General features: G+C 35.3%; 1 protein-coding gene across 1 annotated transcript; it reads right to left on the bottom strand.

Annotated features, from left to right (window-relative positions):
• Window positions 1-16,737: 16,737 nt before the first annotated feature.
• Window positions 16,738-17,319, bottom strand: LOC114267192 (uncharacterized). The gene has a single exon (XM_028208201.2). It carries the CDS (start codon window positions 17,317-17,319, stop codon window positions 16,738-16,740), a length of 582 nt encoding a protein of 193 aa, XP_028064002.2.
• Window positions 17,320-20,181: the final 2,862 nt, after the last annotated feature.

The raw sequence follows: 20,181 nt of genomic DNA, 5'->3' as shown, positions 1-20,181 counted from the left end.
TCGCATGCCAATAACAAGCAAAGAAGCCATTCACAAGATAACAACAAAAACAATTTTGTTTCTAAATGACACACGAAGTAGTAAAATTTAATGGAAGTTCATAGGTCTATATTTCAATTCTAGCATTATAGTCTAAGCCACAACTTTTATTAACTCCATAGGTAAGAAAGAACCAACTGGGGCAAGCACAGTTGGCCAGAACCATTTCACCTTGCTAGGAGGTCGAGGGTTAAAATCTTGGCACATGCAAAACTCCAATCAATGTAGAAATAAGAAAAATAAAAACTCTGTAGGCAAGAAAGACCAATATCTTTCTTGTTTGCAAACATGAAAGAAAAGCATAATCCAGATTTGAAAATATGATGACTCCTTAATTAAAAGAGGATAATAAGTGGGATTTCACTTCTTTCATGCAATATTTACCACAATTACATGCAACAGAAAGCTCTGTAATCCTACTCTTGTAGGCTACTTGGTTTGACTTCTACTCCTCATTGCTTTCACTGTTCCAGTCATAATGTTTACTAAAAATTGCACTATTCTTCACTATAAGAACAGGAAAATTTTCTAAAAGGACAGAAAAAAAAAATAGAAGGACACAACATTACTTTTCTAAGGACACAATAAAGCTAATCTATAAACAAAGAATATTCCTTTTGGGAGGAGAAAAAATAAAAAAATAATAATGAAAAAGAGTCATTTTCACAGAGAAAAAGATCAAACCTCTTTATATATATATATATATATATATATGCGTGTGTGTGTGTGTGCATACAAGGCAATCGATGAGATAAAAATTATTGTTCATGCTATCCAAGGATTACCCAAATCATACAAACAGTGATACACAAAATTCCCAATTAATAAGCAAATTATATACTTGCATGTGTTCTGTCATCCCAACCAGAACAAACAAGAATATACATATATTTACATATATATATATATATATATGGAAAATGTTTGGTGGCCTAAATTTTTATGGCTCGAATGGCTCGAATGTGTCAAAACGACGTCGTTTTACACCCAAAACAACGTCGTTTGGATGTTTCGAGCCATTTGAGCCACATATCATTGTTGTGTATATATATCAGTTTTCATTTTTTGCATTGTCTAGAGAGTATGATTTTAGTCCATCCCTTCAAACATTCACCCATTAGGGTTTTCAAAATTAGGGAAAACAAAAAAAAAAATTGGTTTTGAAAATTAGGGAAAACAAAGGAAAATAGAGAAATTGAGCGACACAGAGAGAGAACCCATACCTGATCTCGGGGTTGTTTGAAGATAGGCGAACTGGTAGTAGCAGAAAAATGGTGATGATGGTGCTGTTAGGTGCGAAAAGAGAGAGCAACCATGTGAGTAAGAGGAGTAATGGAACACAAATACAAAGATTGAGAGAGAGACAGAGACAGAGACAGAGAGACAAAGACAGAGATAAAATACGTACCTAACAATGGAGGCCCAAGTACTTCTCCAAGCGCCGCTGATGCTTGGTCGAAGAAGCGACACAGGCGACTGCGATGATGGAAGAGGAGCGACTTCGGTGACTGCAATCGAGCAGGAGAATCGACAAAGAGGTGTGTATGAGGAGTGGTGCGCGGTATATACTGTATAAAGAGTTTGAAAAATTTACTCCGTTGGTATAGGCCAATTTTTGCCTACAGAACTATTTGGGCGGCATTGTCCTTCAATTACTTAAATTACATTCAAAACGGCGTCGTTTTATTATCTGTGACCAAATTTTTGTAGTCGCTAATTTTTTTTTCATTTTTCCGCTTTTTTTTGGTCTTCCATATTCGAGCTTTGCCGACCAAATTTCAATGTTAGTCGCAGAAAATTCTAATTTTGGAGCACTATGTGGTAATTTTAACACTTTCTTAACATATACAAAATGTAATACAATGTGTTTGGCTTCAGTTTTTTGAATTCAGTTTTTTGAAAATTGAGTTTTTTATTTTTTGTGTTTTTTTTGTTTTTAGTGAATATTTTTAAAATGTTAAGTAAATTTTTTACTTTTTTAGATGCACCTTACTTAGATGTATCTAAATAGTAAAATATTTGTGAAAAAATATTTTTAAAAAATTAATAAATACACAAAAATATGAAAAATGTACTGAATTTTTGTATTTTTTGGTATTTAGTGTATTTTTTAAAGATTTTTTTCACAAATATTATACTTTTTAAGTGTATTTATGTTAGGTGTGTTTAAACATTTTTAAAAATGATTAAAAAAATTCATTGAAAACATTAAAATACGAAAAATTAAAAATTAAAATTTTCTGAAAACTGGAACCAAACAAGCTATTTCATTTTTGTGATCATATATCAAATGTATTTATTTTTTTCTTAACATTTTCTTTGACTAAGAATTTATTGTATTATTAATAATAAGTAGTTATTTTATACTTTGGGAGCACTATGTGGTATTGTTTATGTAGTAGTTTAAACCAATAATGTAGTGGGAAATCTTATAGATTGAATATAATTAACTTATTATTTTCAGGTAGTTGACAAACTATTTAACGTTATTTGTGATTTCTCATGCTTTTAGTATCACATAGGCAACGCCATATGGTACTATAAGACTATGTAATAATTTCCATTCAAAACAAATCATTTATACGCAATATCATCTCTTTAATATTTTCTGTCAAATAAAAATTAAATAGATTTTATAATAATTTGTGCTATAAATGATATGTTTTTATTTTCTAAAATTAGAAATTTTGATCTATAATTTTTTGTACTAAAATTACAAACTTACATCACCATCCCGTACCGAGCTATTATACACTATTATAGAATTTTGATTTGTTCCTATTAATAATGCTTTTTTAATTTCTTATGCTTAAATTTAGCCTATAAAATTAAAATTATCTTAATGTTGAACACGTTTTTTTTTAAATAGAAAATTGTAATTAACAAGTGCCCCCTCTAACTTAATTTCCTTCCTCCACCACTAGCCACTGCAACATCAATCCCACCTCCAATAGAAGTGAACAAAGTCGAGAAGCCAGCAGTGGAGGCTCCACCAGCTCCAATCCCCAACCCAAGAAGATCAAGCGTGGTCGACTTGTTCCCATAGAATGATGGTGGACCCACCATCAAATTAGTCAAACCGGTGACAGCTTGATCGGTGTGGAGCTCTAGCCCAGCCGCCACCGATGAGTTGCTCTCTAATATCACCACCACAAGGCTTATAGTCAAATGTACCGGCAAAGACTGCCAGTGGTGTTGTCGATGGTGGCAAGGACATACAGAGCAGCTTGAGGGATTGATCTCGATGACCTACAGATGACGAAGAGAGAGCTCCTTCAGAGAAACAAATTCAATTTAGGGCAACAAAATGGGAAAAGAAGAATATATATATATATATATATGTATGGTTATTGGCAACTAAAATATTTTTTAGTCGCTAAAAATATTTTATAAATCCCTCCAAAATTTGAAATGTCTCCCTCCAAATATTTTAGTTCTTTTGTGACTAAAAATTGTTTTAGTCGCTGAAAATAAATATTTCGCGATCAAACTTTTGGTCGCCAAAGATTAAAAATAATTTTTGTTTTTCATTCAGCGACTAAATAATTGAGGAACCAAAACTAACTATACAGCGACTAAAACTTGTTTTAGTCGTTGAAAATAAATATTTGGCGACCAAACTTTTGGTCGCCATAGATGGTATAGCGATCTTGGTTTTCCCCATTTGGTTGTTGTATTCTGGACTTATGTTCCATGGTGTGGGTTATTGCATATATCTTGTGTTCATCCTTTAATTCCATATATTTGAGTTTTAGGATGTGTTGGGCAGGTTCGTTACAGGTTGGTTGTGAGTTTAAACTAATAGTTGCTGTCTAGAATTTTGCTTCTTTGCTCGAGCGAGGCTTTTGTTGCTCGAGCGAGCTCTTTGTTTCAGTTCCTTCGCTCGAGCCAGGGTTCCTTCACTCAAGCGAGAGTTGGGTGTTGTGTCCGGTGCCTCGAGCGAGAAGTCTTGCGCTCAAGCCTGCGTCTGCGTCTGGTTCTGGACCTGAGAGTTGCATGTCATGGCTCAAGCAAGCTTTCCTTCGCTCGAGCGAGCGAGTTGTATGTTTTGAGTTTCTTCGCTCAAGCGAACTCGAGCGAGAATTCCTTCGCTCGAGCGTGTTTCTGGGTTGCAGACCTGAATCTTCAAATTGTTGGCTAGAGCGCTCGAGCGAGTATTCCTTGTGTCTGGTTGCTCGAGCGACCACTCCTTCGCTCAAGCGAGCCTCTGTTATATCTGTACGCAGCAGCAATCCCCTTCATCACTTTTTGATTTCCTTTTCTCCCTCAAACCCTAGATCCGACCTCTCTCTCAATGCATCATCTCTCTAGGGTTTCATCTATTTCTAGAGTGTTTCTACCCTAGTCTCTCTGTAAGACAGATAGAGGGTGGCATGGGCTTCACTTTAATCTAAAAATTTGTGGATTTGGAGCACCTTGAGTTTCATCTCTCTTCCCCTTTCGGTCTCTCCATTTGAGGTAGGGATAACCTACTCTAATCTATGAGTCTTGACATAAATTTTAGTCATTTTGATTAGTTGGTGTTGTTTGGTAATTTTGGAAAAGTTAGGGTTTGATTTGTAATTTATAAAAGAGGGGTTCTTCATATGTGAGTCAAACATGTGTTAAAGACTTGAAATTGGGAGTTGTTTATGAATTATGAGTGAAATATGAGCCTTGGGGGCAATCTTGTGAATAAGTAAAAAAATGCCCTAATTACATTAAATAATTAATTTGAATAATAATTTGGGTTGAGGATACTGAAATTGGGAAATGGTGGAAGTAAATGGTGTAGTTGGATAATTTAATCACTCACCTATGAAAATGTCAACATTTTATCTGTTGATAAATTTATTATCTGTTTAGAGATAACTGCTTTGGACTATCGATGGAGGATAGTTTTGATTGTTGTAGACACTATATGTTGATAGGGGAAAACTGAAACTAATCGAACATGTTGTGTCATTGAATATGATGGTTGAAATAATACAGCAAATATGTGTATTGATTGATCATTGTATGTGATGAAGTGCTTAAATACATTATGTATGTATATTTGTTAGGGAGGAGATAGGGGATGTACTCCACACACATATGTGTTCATATACTTTAACACATTGTTTTTGTATCTTTGTTTGGGAGGAGATGGAGGATGTACTCCACATATGCTTATATGTGTCTTTGTTTGGAAGGAGATGGGAGATGTACTCCATATGTGTTTATATACTTTAACACATTGTTTATGTATCTTTGTTTGGGAGGAGATGGGGGATGTACTCCATAGGTGATTATATGTTTGAATACATTGTATATGTATATTTATTTGGGAGGAGATGGGGGATGTACTCCATAGATAAGTAAGCGGGCCGGAGTGTCCGGGGTAAAAGTCCCGAAACCTTATAATTGAAGTGCAGGAATGAAGTTGTCAATTGAAGTAGTAACTACGTGAGATGTAGTCTCATTTTGAATTGTAGGAAATAGAGGTGTTCATAAACTGAGTTGTAGTCTCACTTAAATTGTTTGGGTTAGATAATGAACCATACCTAGGAATTAGATTGGATAAATAAGGGAGGTGGATGGAAACATAGATGCAATACTTGTTGGGCTATGAGAAGGGTGTGAATTGGGTTACACGTGTTAATCACTTGTCAAATGATAATGTTTTAGTTATCTCTCATATTGGGTTTAGTATATCTCTACTGGGTTTTGACTCACCCTACTTGGGACACCATTTTCAGGTACCGAAGACGTGCCAAATTCAAGATCTATGCTTAGGAGGTTTTCGAAATTGAAGACTTGGTTTTGTTATTTGTTTTTTTGATTTTATGTAAATGCAAGACGAGGGCTTTACCTGTAAAAGAGTTAGAACTCTTCTTTTGTGTAACCAAGTAACAACTTGGAAAGATGTAAGCCCACAGGGCATTCTATTATTTTTGTAACATTTGTAACTTATATGAAATACTCTTTTGTAATATTAACTCTGATATATGTATGGAGATGTAATCTATCTATCATGTATATAGAACTGTTGGGTGTTGGGATTATGTATTATTTTGAGGGCGTTACAGATGGAAAGTTAATTTTTGTTTTTCATTTGGCAACTAAATAATTTTAGTAACCAAAACTAACTATACAGCAACTAAACCTTGTTTTACTCGCTGAAAATAAATATTTGCCACCCAAACTTTTGGTTGCCAAAGATAAAAAGTTAATTTTTGTTTTTCATTCGGCGACTAAATAATTTTAGTATGCAAAACTAACTATACAGCGACTAAAAATTGTTTTAGTCGCTGAAAATAAATATTTGGCGACCAAACTTTTGGTCGCCATAGATGGAAAGTTAATTTTTATTTTTCATTCCGCGACTAAATAATTTTAGTAGCCAAAACTAACTATACAGCGACTAAAAATTGTTTTAGTCGCTGAAAATAAATATTTGGTGACCAAACTTTTGGTCGCCAAAGATAAAAAGTTAATTTTCGTTTTTTCATTCAGCGACTAAATAATTTTAGTAGCCAAAACTAACTATACAGTGACAAAAATATTTGTTTAGTTAGCGACTTAATTTTTTTTAGTTGCCAATTGTGGCATTTTTAGTGACTAAAATTTTTTTAGTCGCCAATAATCAATATACCCCGAGTAAAAAAATTTAGTAGCTAAATATTGTACTTTTGCCAACTAACATAATTTTTGGTCGTCAATTCCACAACTTTTGGTGACCAAAATATTTTTAGTCGGCAAAAGTGGTCACCAAAAATGTATTTTCTTGTAGTGTCTTGTGTTCTAATCCCCTAACATGGAAAGGTTTTAATGTGAGAATGTTTCTTGGCAATGTTTCCATATGCAGATCAAACATTCAATCAAAAAGAGGGAAACCAAAAAATGCCTATAGTGCGCTTTATGTCCACAAATATAATTTCACCCACAAAAAAATTCCACATTCGCCCCCATTAAACACATAAAAATGTGCATGGAAGAGGACAGATGTGTCAATCTAATTGTTTTAGGACCTTTTGGTTTAACAAAAAAAAGACAGGACTAACTAGTGTACAATTTCACAAATTGGAATTTATTGGTGCTTCAACTTTCATTTATATAAGACAATTAAAAAAATTGACATAATTAGAAAAAAAAAAAAAAGGAAAGAAAGAAAGAAAGAAAAGCAAAGCTCATGAAAAAAAGGAGGAGGATTCCCTCCTGTCTAAAATCTGGACTGGAGGGGGCTGTTTGGGCCCTTAAGAGTGTCACGACCCAACCCTAGGGGCTGAGGGTTAGAATCGCAACTTACTAACTTAATCTAATCGTAGCAAATTAAACTGCGCAAGCGGAGGCAAACGGAAATAAAAATAAATAAACTAAACGTTACTTCATTCTACTAAAAAAAAAAGAGTACATCCATAGGCTTTTATTATTTTACTATGCTGTAATCGGCCATCAGAAAAAAATGACAAGAAAAAAAGAAAAGAAAAACAAATTAATGGATCTGCATCAATTTCTTGCACAGGTTCCACTACATGAGGTTATGGGTCTTCCTTACATCTCATCACCTAAAAAGGTAACAGCTATAAGCACACAGCAGAGTGAGAAATATTATGCCAAGAGTATAGGATATACAAAATAACCATAGATAGTTAGTTAAGCCAAAACATTTACATAACTTAATTTGGTAAATAAATTATTTAAGTGGCAGAAACTGAAATACAGAAATTATATGAATAAATAACCATAACCATAACCACAGTACCGAACAGAACAGAGCAGAGGTCACATGAGTGACAGTCAGAACAGAGGTCAATGGATCCATAACAAACAGAAGACCACAAAGTGGCCAAACAGAAGCCAATGGTTATTTAAGTCCTCCAAGGCGTAGGACTCCCGTGGTGGTACTTACAAAACATAATTGTTTATAAGGTCATGGTCAAATATTTTTTAAAATTTAAACAAACATATCCATGGGTTTCATTTTAAACAAATAGAGTTCAGAAATTAATCAACGTAATTGAAATACTAATATAACTTATAAAGTATAACTTGTATTAATATAACTCATAAAATATAACTTGTATAAAATAAATTATGGTAAGTCAAAACATACGTAAAATTTATTATGGTGACTCAAGATATAAAATAACTCACTTTAATATTGACTCTTACTATTTCCCTCCTATTTACGCTAGCTTCTCAAGATCACTTCCTTCCTCCTTTCTGTCTCTTTCTTTCTTTCTTTTTTTTTTTTTTCTTTTCTCCTCATTCCTTTATGCAATTCGTAGCCCCACTCTCTCTTATATATACACAACACCTAATGCCTAACAAATGGTGACTCACCTCTCCTAAGGCCTAGACAATACAGATGGCGTAACATCCTTCTCCTGGAGGATTTACAAATCTCCTTAATTAAATGCTAGTTAATTAACCTTATCACTTATTGTTAACCTTATCACATATGGTATTATTATTATTATTATTATTATTATTATTATTATTATTATTATTATTATTATTATTTATTTTAATATATAATCACATACAACCATAATTAAATATAGCTATAAATATTTACGTGGTATTTAATTAAATGTTCAGAGTGTCACATTTCTCCCCTCCTAAATAGAAGTTTGTCCCCAAACTTGACGTACCTTAATTTTCGAAGAGGTGTGGGTATTTAGCTCGCATTTGACTTTCTATTTCCCACGTAGCTTCTTCGATACAATGATTTTGCTATAAGACTTTTACCCGTGGTATGGTCTTGTTTCGGAGAACTTGATCACGACTCTACACTGGCTGCTCTTCATAAGAGAGATCATCTTGAACTTCTAGGTCCTCATAATCAACAATATGTTATGGATCTCGAAGATACCGTCGAAGCATTGCAACGTGAAACACATTGTGGACATTGGATAATTCAGGTGGTAGTGCAAGGTGATAGGCTACGGGGCCAATCCTTTCCAGTATCTTGAATGGCCCAATGTAACATGGGTTTAGCTTTCCTCGCTTTCCAAATTGGATAACTCCTCTTGTTGGTGAGATCTTGAGGAACACATGATCCCCTACTTGAAATTCCAAGTCCCATCTTCGTGTATCTGCGTAACTTTTCTGGCGACTCTGAGCAGTGCGAATTCGCTGTTGGATGAGTTAGATTTTCTCACTTGTGACTTGCACGATCTTGGGGCCTAACAGTTTCCTGTCCTTGACTTCTATCCAACACAGAGGTGATCGACATCTCCTTCCATACAGAGCTTCATACGGTGCCTTTCCAATGCTTGCTTGGTAGCTGTTGTTATAAGCAAATTCCACTAAAGGTAGGTGTTCATCCCAGTTACCTTTGAGGTCTAACACACATACACGTAACATGTCTTCTAACGTCTAGATTGTTCTTTCAGATTGCCCATCAGTTTGTAGGTGATTAGCAGTGCTAAATTTCAATGTGGTTCCCAAAGCTTCTTGCAATTTGTTCCTGAAGTGAGACACGAAGCGGGGGTCTCGGTCAAACACGATTGAAACTGGGGTACCATGCAAACGAATAATTTCCTTGATGTATAAAGTAGCAAACTTATTAAGGGAGTACATGATTTTGATTGGCAGAAAACGCGCTGACTTCATCAATCGGTCTACTATAACCCATATTGCATCATTCTTCGAAAATGACTGTGGTAACCCGACCACGAAGTCCATAGTGATGTATTCCCATTTCCATTCAAGAATAGAGAGTGGTTGCAGCAGTCCTGCAGGTCTCTGATGTTCTGCTTTAACACGCTAACAATGCAGACATTTAGAGATATGACTTGCTATGTCTCTTTTCAGTCCTGTCTACCAGTAATATTCCTTTAGATCATGGTACATCTTTGTGTTGCTAGGGTGGACTACAAATCTCGAGCTATGAGCTTCCACCAATATCTTCTTCTTGAGTTCCGAAATATCGGGTACGCAAATTCGATTCCAAAATTTTAGTATCCCATTGTTTATAATGAAATCAGGATCAGGCGTACTCTTTTGCTCCTCGTACTTTTTCTTCAAAAGTTTATCTTCCTATTGGCACGCTTTAATTTCTTCCATCAATGTAGGTTCCATGGTTATGTTGGCGAGTAGTCCATTGATCTTGCAGGAAACGAGAGTACATGCCAATCCTCTGGTCATCTTTCGGCTCAGTGCGTCGGCCACTACGTTAGCTTTGCTTGGATGGTGATGGATCTCTACATCATAGTCTTTCATAAATTCTAACCACCGTCGTTGCCTCATATTCAGTTCCTTCTATGTGAACAAATATTTAAGACTCTTGTGTTTAGTGTAAATCTCGCAGGTTGCACCGTAGAGATAATGACGCCAGATTTTGAGGGCAAAGATCACCGTAACCAATTCCAAATCATAAGTCGGGTAGTTATTCTCATGAGTCTTTAATTGGCGTGAGGCATAAGCGATGACTTTTCCATTTTGCATAAGAACGCAACCCTAACCATTGTATGAGGCATCACTATAAATTACGAACCCATCTGCTCCTGTAGGGAGTGCTAGTATAGGGGCTGACACAAGTTGACTTTTTAATTCTTGAAAGCAACACTCCTGTTTGTCAGTCCATTCAAAGGGTGTATTCTTCTGAGTTAGCTGAGTCAAAGGTGATGCTAACTTTGAGAAATCTTGCACGAAGCGTCGATAATAGCCAGCTAGACCCAAGAAACTTTGAATTTCTGACACATTGGTAGGTTGTGGCCAATTTACAATTGCTGCAACTTTTTGGAGGTCAACTGAGATGCCATCTTTGTTAATGACGTGACCGAGAAAGTGTACACTACTAATCCAGAATTCGCATTTCTTCAACTTGGCATAAAGTTTGTGATCACGAAGTGTTTGTAGAACCGTTTGCAAGTGCTGCTCATGGGCCCCTAGTGACTTGGAGTATTTGATAATGTCGTTAATGAAGACGATGACGAACTCATCAAGATAGGGTTTAAATAATCAGTTCATGAGGTCCATGAAGGCTGCTGGAGCATTTGTGACGCCAAAAGGCATGACAAGAAACTCGTAGTGCCCGTAACGGGTTCTGAAGGCAGTCTTTTCGATGTTTTCCGTTTTGACTTTTAGTTGGTGATAGCCAGACTGCAAATCAATTTTTAAGAATACTTGGGCACCTTGAAGTTGATCGAACAAATCATCGATTCGTGGCAGAGGATACCGATTCTTGATAGTGACCTTGTTCAGCTCCCGATAATCAATGCATAATCTCATCATGCTATCCTTTTTCTTCACGAACAATACTGGAGCTCCCCAAGGTGAGGTACTAGATTGAATGAAGCCTTTGTCCAGTAGTTCCTGAAGTTGAGTCTTCAGCCTTTTCAATTCTGTCATCGATATGCAACAAGGAGCTTTTGATATTGGTTATGTGCCAGGTTGGGTTTCAATGGTAAATTCGATTTCCCGATCAACCAGGACACCGGGTAGATCTTCAAGAAAAACATTCGGGAATTCTCGCACTACGGGGATCGCATCAACGGTGGGGGCCTCTTTTTGTGTATCGATCACATAACAAATATAACTACCACAACCCTTTCTTAGAAGTCGTTGGGCTATCATGGAGAATATAATACAGCGAGGGTTGGAAACTCCAGTCCCATCAAAGACAAGCTCGGGTTGGTTTGGTAACCTGAGGGAGACCTTTTTGGCTTTACAATCAATAGAGGCATGGTTGGCAGCCAGCCAATCCATACGTAAGATCACATCAAAGTTTCCAATGCGGAGGGGAATCAAGTCTACGTATAAAGTTTTGCCTTTTAGGAATATAGCACAAGATTTGTATATATCAGCACTAAGGGCAGAATTACCAGAAGGAAAAGACACAAACAATATATATCCTAAGGGTTCGGGTGTTGATGCCAACTTGGCAGCAAAGTGTGGCACAACAAAAGAATGAGTTGACCCAGAGTCAATGAGGACATGAGCTAAATGACCACAGATAGAAAGTGTACCTGACACAACGTTTTCGATAACTTCTAGCTTTCCAGGTACCAAGGCAAAAGCCCTTCCTTGGCGTTTTTGATTCTTCCTCTCTCCTCCAGGTCTTGCGAGTTTTCTGACTAGGCCAAAAGGGCTAGCTATATGATTAGTCAGCTATGGAGAATCCCTAAGTAAGTGGCCAACTTGACCGCATTTAAAGCATGCTCTAGTGTCTCGATGGCATTGTCCCCAATGAGCCTTCCCACAAGTAGGACAAATTGGAATAGTGCCACCTCAGGGGTTGGTAGGACTTTGATGGCCTGAACTGGTTGTGCCCGTATTCACCTTTTTAGGAGGCACAACACTGGGTCTTCAGTTGTCTCTCTCCCAGAATCGCTTCTTTTGGCTTGGTTCATCGAAAAAGCTTTAATCCCTTTTTCGGCAATGTACACGCGGTCTACCACTTATGCATAGGTTGGCAGTTTCAAGACCTCGAGCCTATCTTTAATTTTAGCATCCAATCCTGCTTCGAATTTTCTTGCTTTTTGAGTTTCGGTAGGGATAACGTATGTTGCAAACCGAGCGAGTTGTGTGAACTTGCTCTCTAGTCCCTTGCTTTAGATGTATGAATTTTGATGCCTTCTGTTCCCATAATGAATCTGGGAAGTATTTTTTGTAAAATACTTCCAAGAATCTTGCCCAAGTCGCAATTTCTTCTTTCTCCAAAGTGAGAAGCCACCATTGCTGTGCATTGTCTTTGAAAGTGAAAGTGGCGAAAGTTACCTTCTGTCTTTCGGTGCAGGGTAGGGCGCGAAAAATCTTTTCCATGTCTTTAACCCAAGCGTCTGCTACCATTGGGTCTGGGCCGCCGGTAAATGTAATGGGTTTCAGATCCTAAAATTGTTTTATGGTAACCGGCTCTTCTCGTCGTTCCAATATCCCATTGTTGATGTTAGTCTACAAGGCTTGCAAAAAGCTAGTAACCGCTCTTTCCATGATTCTTTCCATTGATTCAGTGCCACAGACTGATGACTCGCTTCCATTACCATTATTGGTCATTCTATAAAGTAATAAATGAGGCATTACATTCATAATGCAGCATATATATATATAAGCATATATAGCGCAATCTATATCTATATAAAATACCAACTTTACATTTTTTTCAATTAATATTACATCTTTGTTTCAAAAGTCAGGATATGTTAGTGTCTCATCCTTGTGGTATAACAAAACAAAAACAAAAACAAAAACAAAAAACAACAAAAAGGGACTAGAACACATCATGGTTAGCGTAAAAAAAGTTTTCTTCTACCAATTCTAGAGTGGTGGGTCAAACAAGCCAAACAACCATGGGAAATAGTGCTGCATAAAAAGCTCAAATTCCCATCCTAACTGGACCAAACCAAAACACATCCATGCTGCCTAGACTGTGAAAATGGGGACGGACTGTATATATCCCAAAAATGCTCGATCGACAATCCAACCGAGTGTCTCGATATATGACAAGTCATTATTAAAGTCAACATTTTGAATATTAATAATCTCCAACGGGTTAGGGACCGTGGTAAAAATGTATTCCTCAGGGTACACGTTTCCCCTTCTTGCCACAAAATCTGGGGATAGAGGGCCTACGATGTAGTGCGGGCGGTCATATCCTAGGGTAACGCTAAGGACACGAGTGGGTCCAAGAAAACATCCGTGTGTATAGGCATGGCTCTACCTCCATAGTAAATATTGGACATCGGTAGGATCAGCTTGTATATATAGATTGGCCGACCCATCAATTGGGCAAGGCCTAGATGCAATCCTCTAATTATATCCTTTGAATCTCTTCATCCTTCAGGTGAGGCGGGGGCGGGGTGCTCTGCTAAAATCTCATCCAAATTAATAGCCCCGAGCTCCTCCCAAAAAGCCTCGTTAAGGTTAATCTCGGACATTCCTACATCACCAGAAAAAACATGAGATTTTACACAAAAGGGCTAACGTTGCAGGTAAATATTTATTTATATTTTATTTTATTCTATTTTATTATGTTTATCTAGCTATATAGTTTTATTTATAGATTTATTTATAACCTTTCGAACTTTCTAATCAAATTAAAATAGCTTCTTTTTTTTTAAATGAACCATTGCTCTAATACCACCTTTGTCACGACCCAACCCTAGGGGCTTAAGATTAGAATCGCAACTTACTAACTTAATATAATCGTAGCAAATTAAACTGCGCAAGCAGAAGCAAACGGAAATAAAAATAAATAAACTGAAAGTTACTTCATTCTACTAAAAAAAATAGAGCACATCCATAGGCTTTTATTGTTTTATTATGCTACGACTGGCCATCAGAAAAAAATGACAGGAAGAATAGAAAAGAAAAGAAAAACAAATTAATGGATCTGCATCAATTTCTTGCACAGGTTCCACTACACGAGATTATGGGTCTTCCTTACATCTCATCACCTAAAAAGGTAACAGCTATAAGAACACAGCAGAGTGAGAAATATTATGCCAAGAGTATAGGGAATACAAAATAACTATGGATAGTTAGTTAAGCCAAAACATTTACATAACTTAATTTGGTAAATAAATTATTTAAGTGGCAGAAACTGAAATAGAAAAATTATATGAATAAATAACCATAACTACGGTACCAAACAGAACAGAACGGAAGTCACATGAATGACAATCAGAACAGAAATCAATGGATCCATGACAAACAGAGGACCACAAAGTGACCAAACAGAAGCCAACGGTTATTTAAGTCTCCCAAGACATGGGACTCCCTTGGTGGTACTTACAAAACATAATTGTTTATAAAGTCATAGTCAAATATTCTTTAAAATTTAAACAAACATATCAATGGGTTTCATTTTAAACAAATAGAGTTCAGAAATTAATCAATGTAATTGAAATATTAATATAACTTATAAAGTATAACTTGTATTAATATAACTCATAAAATATAACTTATATAAAATAAATTATGGTAAATCAAAACATACGTAAAATATATTATGGTGATTCAAGATATAATATAACTCACCTTAATATTGACCCTTACTATTTTCCTCCTATTTACGCTAGCTTCTCGAGATCACTTCCTTCCTCCTTTCTGTCTCTTTCTTTTTTTCTTTTTCTTTTTTTTTCTTTTCTCCTCATTCCTTTATGCAATTTGTAGCCCCACTCTCTCTTATATATACATAGCACCTGATGCCTAACAAATGGTGACTCACCTCTCCTAAGGCCTAGACAATACAGGTGGCGTAACATCCTTCTCCTAGAGGATTTACAAATCTCCTTAATTAAATGCTAGTTAATTAACCTTTTCACTTACTGTTAACCTTATCACATATGGTATGCTTATTATTATTATTATTATTATTATTCATTTTAATATATTATCACTAATAATATATTATCACATACAACCATGATTAAATATAGCTCTAAATATTCATATGATTTTTAATTAAACGTTCAGGGTGTCACAGAGAGTCTATCATAGGTCTCGTTTCGATTATTCGAATTGTTTATTTTTTCGGGCATTTCGTATATTTCATCCATAAAAAAATTAGATTAATCCAATAGTTGCAACTTATTCAATTTATTATTTTTGTCATAAAAAAAATGTATGGTTCATTTTTTAAAAACACAATTGTCGTCCATTTTTTTTAGTGAAAACTCGATAAGTTAAACAAATTACAGTTATCAGATCGACCTAGTTTTTTTTGTGAATGAAATAAACAAAATGCCCAACAAAATAAACAGTTCGAATCATTGAAATGGAACTCATAGTGGATCTCATGTGCCCAAATAGCCCATTCCAATCCAGAATCCTCCTAAAAAAAATAACATAGTTAAGAGTGTTTCGCGTTTGAACTTGTCTTCGGGATTGGACCGTGCTGTTTGGATTTGTAAGGCCCCCTACGGGTCCCTTCTCGATTATCTAAATCTTTTATTTTTTAGACCACAACGTGTACATCATCTATGGAAAAAAATCATATTGATTTGATAATCGTAGTTATCTTAGTTTATTATATTTGTCTTTCAAAAAATGAATGGTCTAATTTTCAAATAATATTTGTCGTTTTTTTTTTTTGTAAATAAATGTCATAAAATAACATAACTATAGTTATCGGATCAACTTGATTTTTTCATGAATAATCTACATATTGTGATCTAAAAAATAAATAATTTGAATTATTGAGTCAAAACTCGTGATGAGTCCCACAAGTCCAAAAAAACATGATTGAATCCGCTTCATAGATCGGAGACAATCTGTTGCCTTTTCAAATTGCTCCAAAAGATCAAAATTCCAACATTTGTTTCATCCTTCCACCTAACATTTGCAGCAATCAAGAAAGAAATGATGCTCGGACGTTGTTTTGAAATCTTGCTGAATTTGTTATATATATATATATATATATATTCAAACTATGCAAGACACTCGCGATTCATACCAAAATCCAACAGTTGGATTTTTATTTATTTTATATAGTTAAATGTCCAGTCTTATAATTACAATGATTGTAAATAATCATTGTGCTTGTGATGACTACAAATAAAATACTAATAAGAAAAAGGTTGGTAGGCCTTGAGTCCACTCTTTCCAGTCCATCCAGAACACAACCATTTCTCGAATCAAAACAGAAAAAACTGAAATGCTTTATTTGAGAAAAATGTGAACACTCAACCGAAGCCTCCGGTATTTACAGAAATGCCGCAATGCTTCTCATTCATACAATCTATATATGTGTGTGTGTGTGCAAGTCAAAAATATGAACTCTGGTGGTGATCAATTTGTGCCTCTATCAATCATCTCATTGTACTGTAAATATGAGACCTGTCTCTGCATTTTCATTTGCTTATAGAATTTAGCTATAAATTGCTCTGCCTTGAGATCAATCCCTTCATCATCACAAGCAACAATGTCTTCGCAATCATCTTCATTTCCACCTTTCAAGAAACTTTTCCTTGCTCCATCATCATCATCATCATCATCATCATCAATAAAATCACAATTCATTTCATAGTCATTGTCACCATTGGACTCGAAATTGTAATCGAAATCAACTTGAGGATGATTTATGCATGGGATGCGAGGCATCTTGAATCGCATCGAGGAAGGGCGGTGCATCTTGACGTGAGTAATGGGGGTGTTGTCGAAGGAAAGCTGGCGTTCGCAGTAATGAATGGTGGTGGTGCTGCGGCGGCAATCGGTGGAGTAGTGGGCTAGAGTTTTGAAGAATTTGTGGAAGCGACGGAGTACCATCACGAGTCTCCTGATTTTGAGTACTCCACATTTTCTTGCCCATAGCAAGGCTAGTCGGAGGATGTTCCATGCTCTTGCAGCTGCCCTAGATTTCTTCCTATCCATCTTCAATTTCGACTTCGACCTCAGACTGTGATTTTTAAAAGCAATGTGAATGAACGAGGCAACGTGAGATTTGAGAGAGTTTTTTTATAGATTTTTTTAAAGTATGAGGCGGTTTAGATAGTGAGGGAAGAAGAGAAGCGAGAGACATATATATATTAGATGACGTAGTGTATAGGGGGAAATGATACGCGGTGTGTGCAAGGTGAGCGCGTCGCAAGCTATGGGCTGTGGAGTTTGGTTTGGAGGACTGACACGGTTGTACGCGGGTTTATCAGAAGTGTAGCATTGTTTATTTCCGAATGTACCCTTTGTTTATTATAATTATTACTTTGGCATAATTAATAAGTTTTTTTTTTTTTTTTAACAATGATAAGAGTTTATTTGTTCTGTAGAGAAACCTGACCATTTCAATAATATTATATATAAACATCTCATTTTTTTGTATCATATTTAATTTATCAAGTTAGTTGTAAACACTACATTTGAAACAAAAATAAAGCTCATGATTGCATTATTAATTTTTTTAAGGAGAAATTGTAGCATTATTGTTCAAATTTAAGAATGTCTGCTGTCAAAGTGAAGATTCACTCACATATTCTTAGGATAAGGGATGAGTTTGGATTAAACTGTCTTGAGATAAATAATCTTGTGTTTGGTAGCAAGAAATTGAATTTCATAAAGAATTTGTGGAGCAGAAGGAAAACTAAAGAAAATTATGAGTTAAATCAAAATGTAAATACTTGTTAGAGTGAGACCTATATTCATTGTGTGGATTGAAAAGAATCCTCATCCTGTAAGGAACCGGAATGTTTAAATTACATTCAATAACTCCAAAGTAACAAGACTCTCTATAGCTCCATTAGGTCAAGGAAAAGAAAGTAAAATATAATTAATTTTTTTATGTTTACTTAACAAGAATGTTTTGAAATTTTGCAACATATACAAGATTTTACAAGAGACTCAACAGTACATTTTATTTTTCTTGACAAATAGACAAAATAAGCTTCCTTCTACTTTACTAAATTTTTCCTGAAAAATGACTTTTCCGTACAAAATTTTTGACAACTAAACAAAGTGCACATGAAGGTCATCTTAGTCATTCTAAATCAATTAAAATTATAGAAGCAAGGGATCTTAGGCCCACTTTGTTGAAAACCTGCTTTTGCATTTCTGTCCTCTAAATGAGAAACCTCATAGAAGGTTACTATAGACTTTGTAAAGTCAATTGGTTTTGTTTTTAGTTAGTTTAATTAATTTTACTTATTTTATATTTTCAAGAGTAAATTATGCTTACCTTGCTTGAGGCTTAGTATAATTACAGGGACTTTCTTTGTAGTTTCAAAATTTGCTCTAACCTTTCTTATTTTTTAAACTATTATTAAATTTTCCTCTTAGGTTAACTTTGACTCAAACTGTGTTAAAATTGATAACAAAATGATTAATTTACCCTTAGCTCTTCTTCATTTCTTTTACAGCCTCAATTTTTTATTTGGGATAAATTACACTTACCTCTCTTGAGATTTAGCATAATTACAGGGATCTCTCTTGTGATTTGAGAAATTACTCTAACTTCTCTTATTTTTTAAACTAATATCAAGATTCCCTTCTTAGGTTAATTTTGGCTCAAATAGTGTTAAAACTGATAATAAAATGACTAATTTACCCTTAGTTCTTTTTAATTTCTTTTGAAGCCACAATTTTTTATTTATTTTTTAAACATAATTCAACAACTATAGATCACAACGCATCTTCTCTCCCTTTTCTCTTCTAACTATAGCTAGGATTGTAATTGATCAACTCAAAGACTCAAAAGTCCCAAAATTTACTCTAAGAATGAGGGAATTTATTTGTGTGTGTGTATATGTGTGTGTGTGTGTGTGTTTGTGTGTGTGTTGAATTGTTGATAAGGTTTGGAGAATTTATTTGACAATAAGATTGGATTATGCATTGGTAGTTATCAATAACCCAACCAATGAACTGTTGAGGAGAAAGAGTTTCTATAAAGAGAGATAGTGTAGAAAAAATAAATAAGTAAAGAAAGCCACATAAAAAAAGAAAAAGAAAAATAAAATATATATATATATATATATATATATAGTTACTTAGATTAAAAGTTAACACACGCTCATATATATATAGAGAGAGAGAGAGAGGATCATATGTCCTAACTATGATATTTGTAATATTTGATTATGATTTATTGTGGTGTTAATTATGAGTTATTATGGTGTTACTTATAACTTATTGTGATATTAGTTATCATTTATTGTAATTATTATTTTGGTTATGATCCAAAATGTCTTTCATTAAACTTTATGTGGTATTTAATTATGATTAAAAAAGATTTAATTATGAATACCACTATAGCGATCCCGGTTTTTCCCTGTTATTTACTCTATTCCAGACTCGAGTTCCATGGTTGTATGTTGTTGTCTGTATTTCATTTCCATCCTTTGATTCTTTGTATTTGAGTTTTGGGATGTGTTGGGTGAGGTTGGTTATGAGTTAAAACAAATGGTTGCTGCCCAGAATTTGGCTTCTTCGCTCGAGCGAGGCTTTTTGCGCTCGAGCGAGGCCTGTGTATTTGCTTCTTCGCTTGAGCGAGAATTATTGCGCTTGAGCGAGGATTGAGGGTCTTCAGGTTTCTTTTCAGACGCAGCTTCTGCTCGAGCGAGCCTGGTCTGGTGTGTCTCTTCGCTCGAGCGAGCACTCTTGCGCTCAAGCGTGCGTCTACGTCTCTTTCAGACCTGAAGGTTGGTATTCTTCGCTCAAGCGAGCTTTCTTGCGCTCGAGCGAGCGAGCGAGCTCTATGTTTTGTGTTTTCTCGTTCGAGCGAGCACTCTTGCGCTCGAGCGTACGTCT

The sequence above is a fragment of the Camellia sinensis genome, chromosome 12 (assembly GCF_055761805.1).
Source record: "Camellia sinensis isolate YWXY chromosome 12, ASM5576180v1, whole genome shotgun sequence".
In the NCBI taxonomy this organism is placed as follows: domain Eukaryota; kingdom Viridiplantae; phylum Streptophyta; class Magnoliopsida; order Ericales; family Theaceae; genus Camellia; species Camellia sinensis.
This window is presented reverse-complemented; position numbering and strand designations above follow the sequence as displayed.

What these genes read in the sequence shown, in the direction of transcription:
- LOC114267192 (XM_028208201.2), bottom strand. Translation starts at nt 17,319, where the DNA reads ATGGATAGGAAGAAATCTAGGGCAGCTGCAAGAGCATGGAACATCCTC.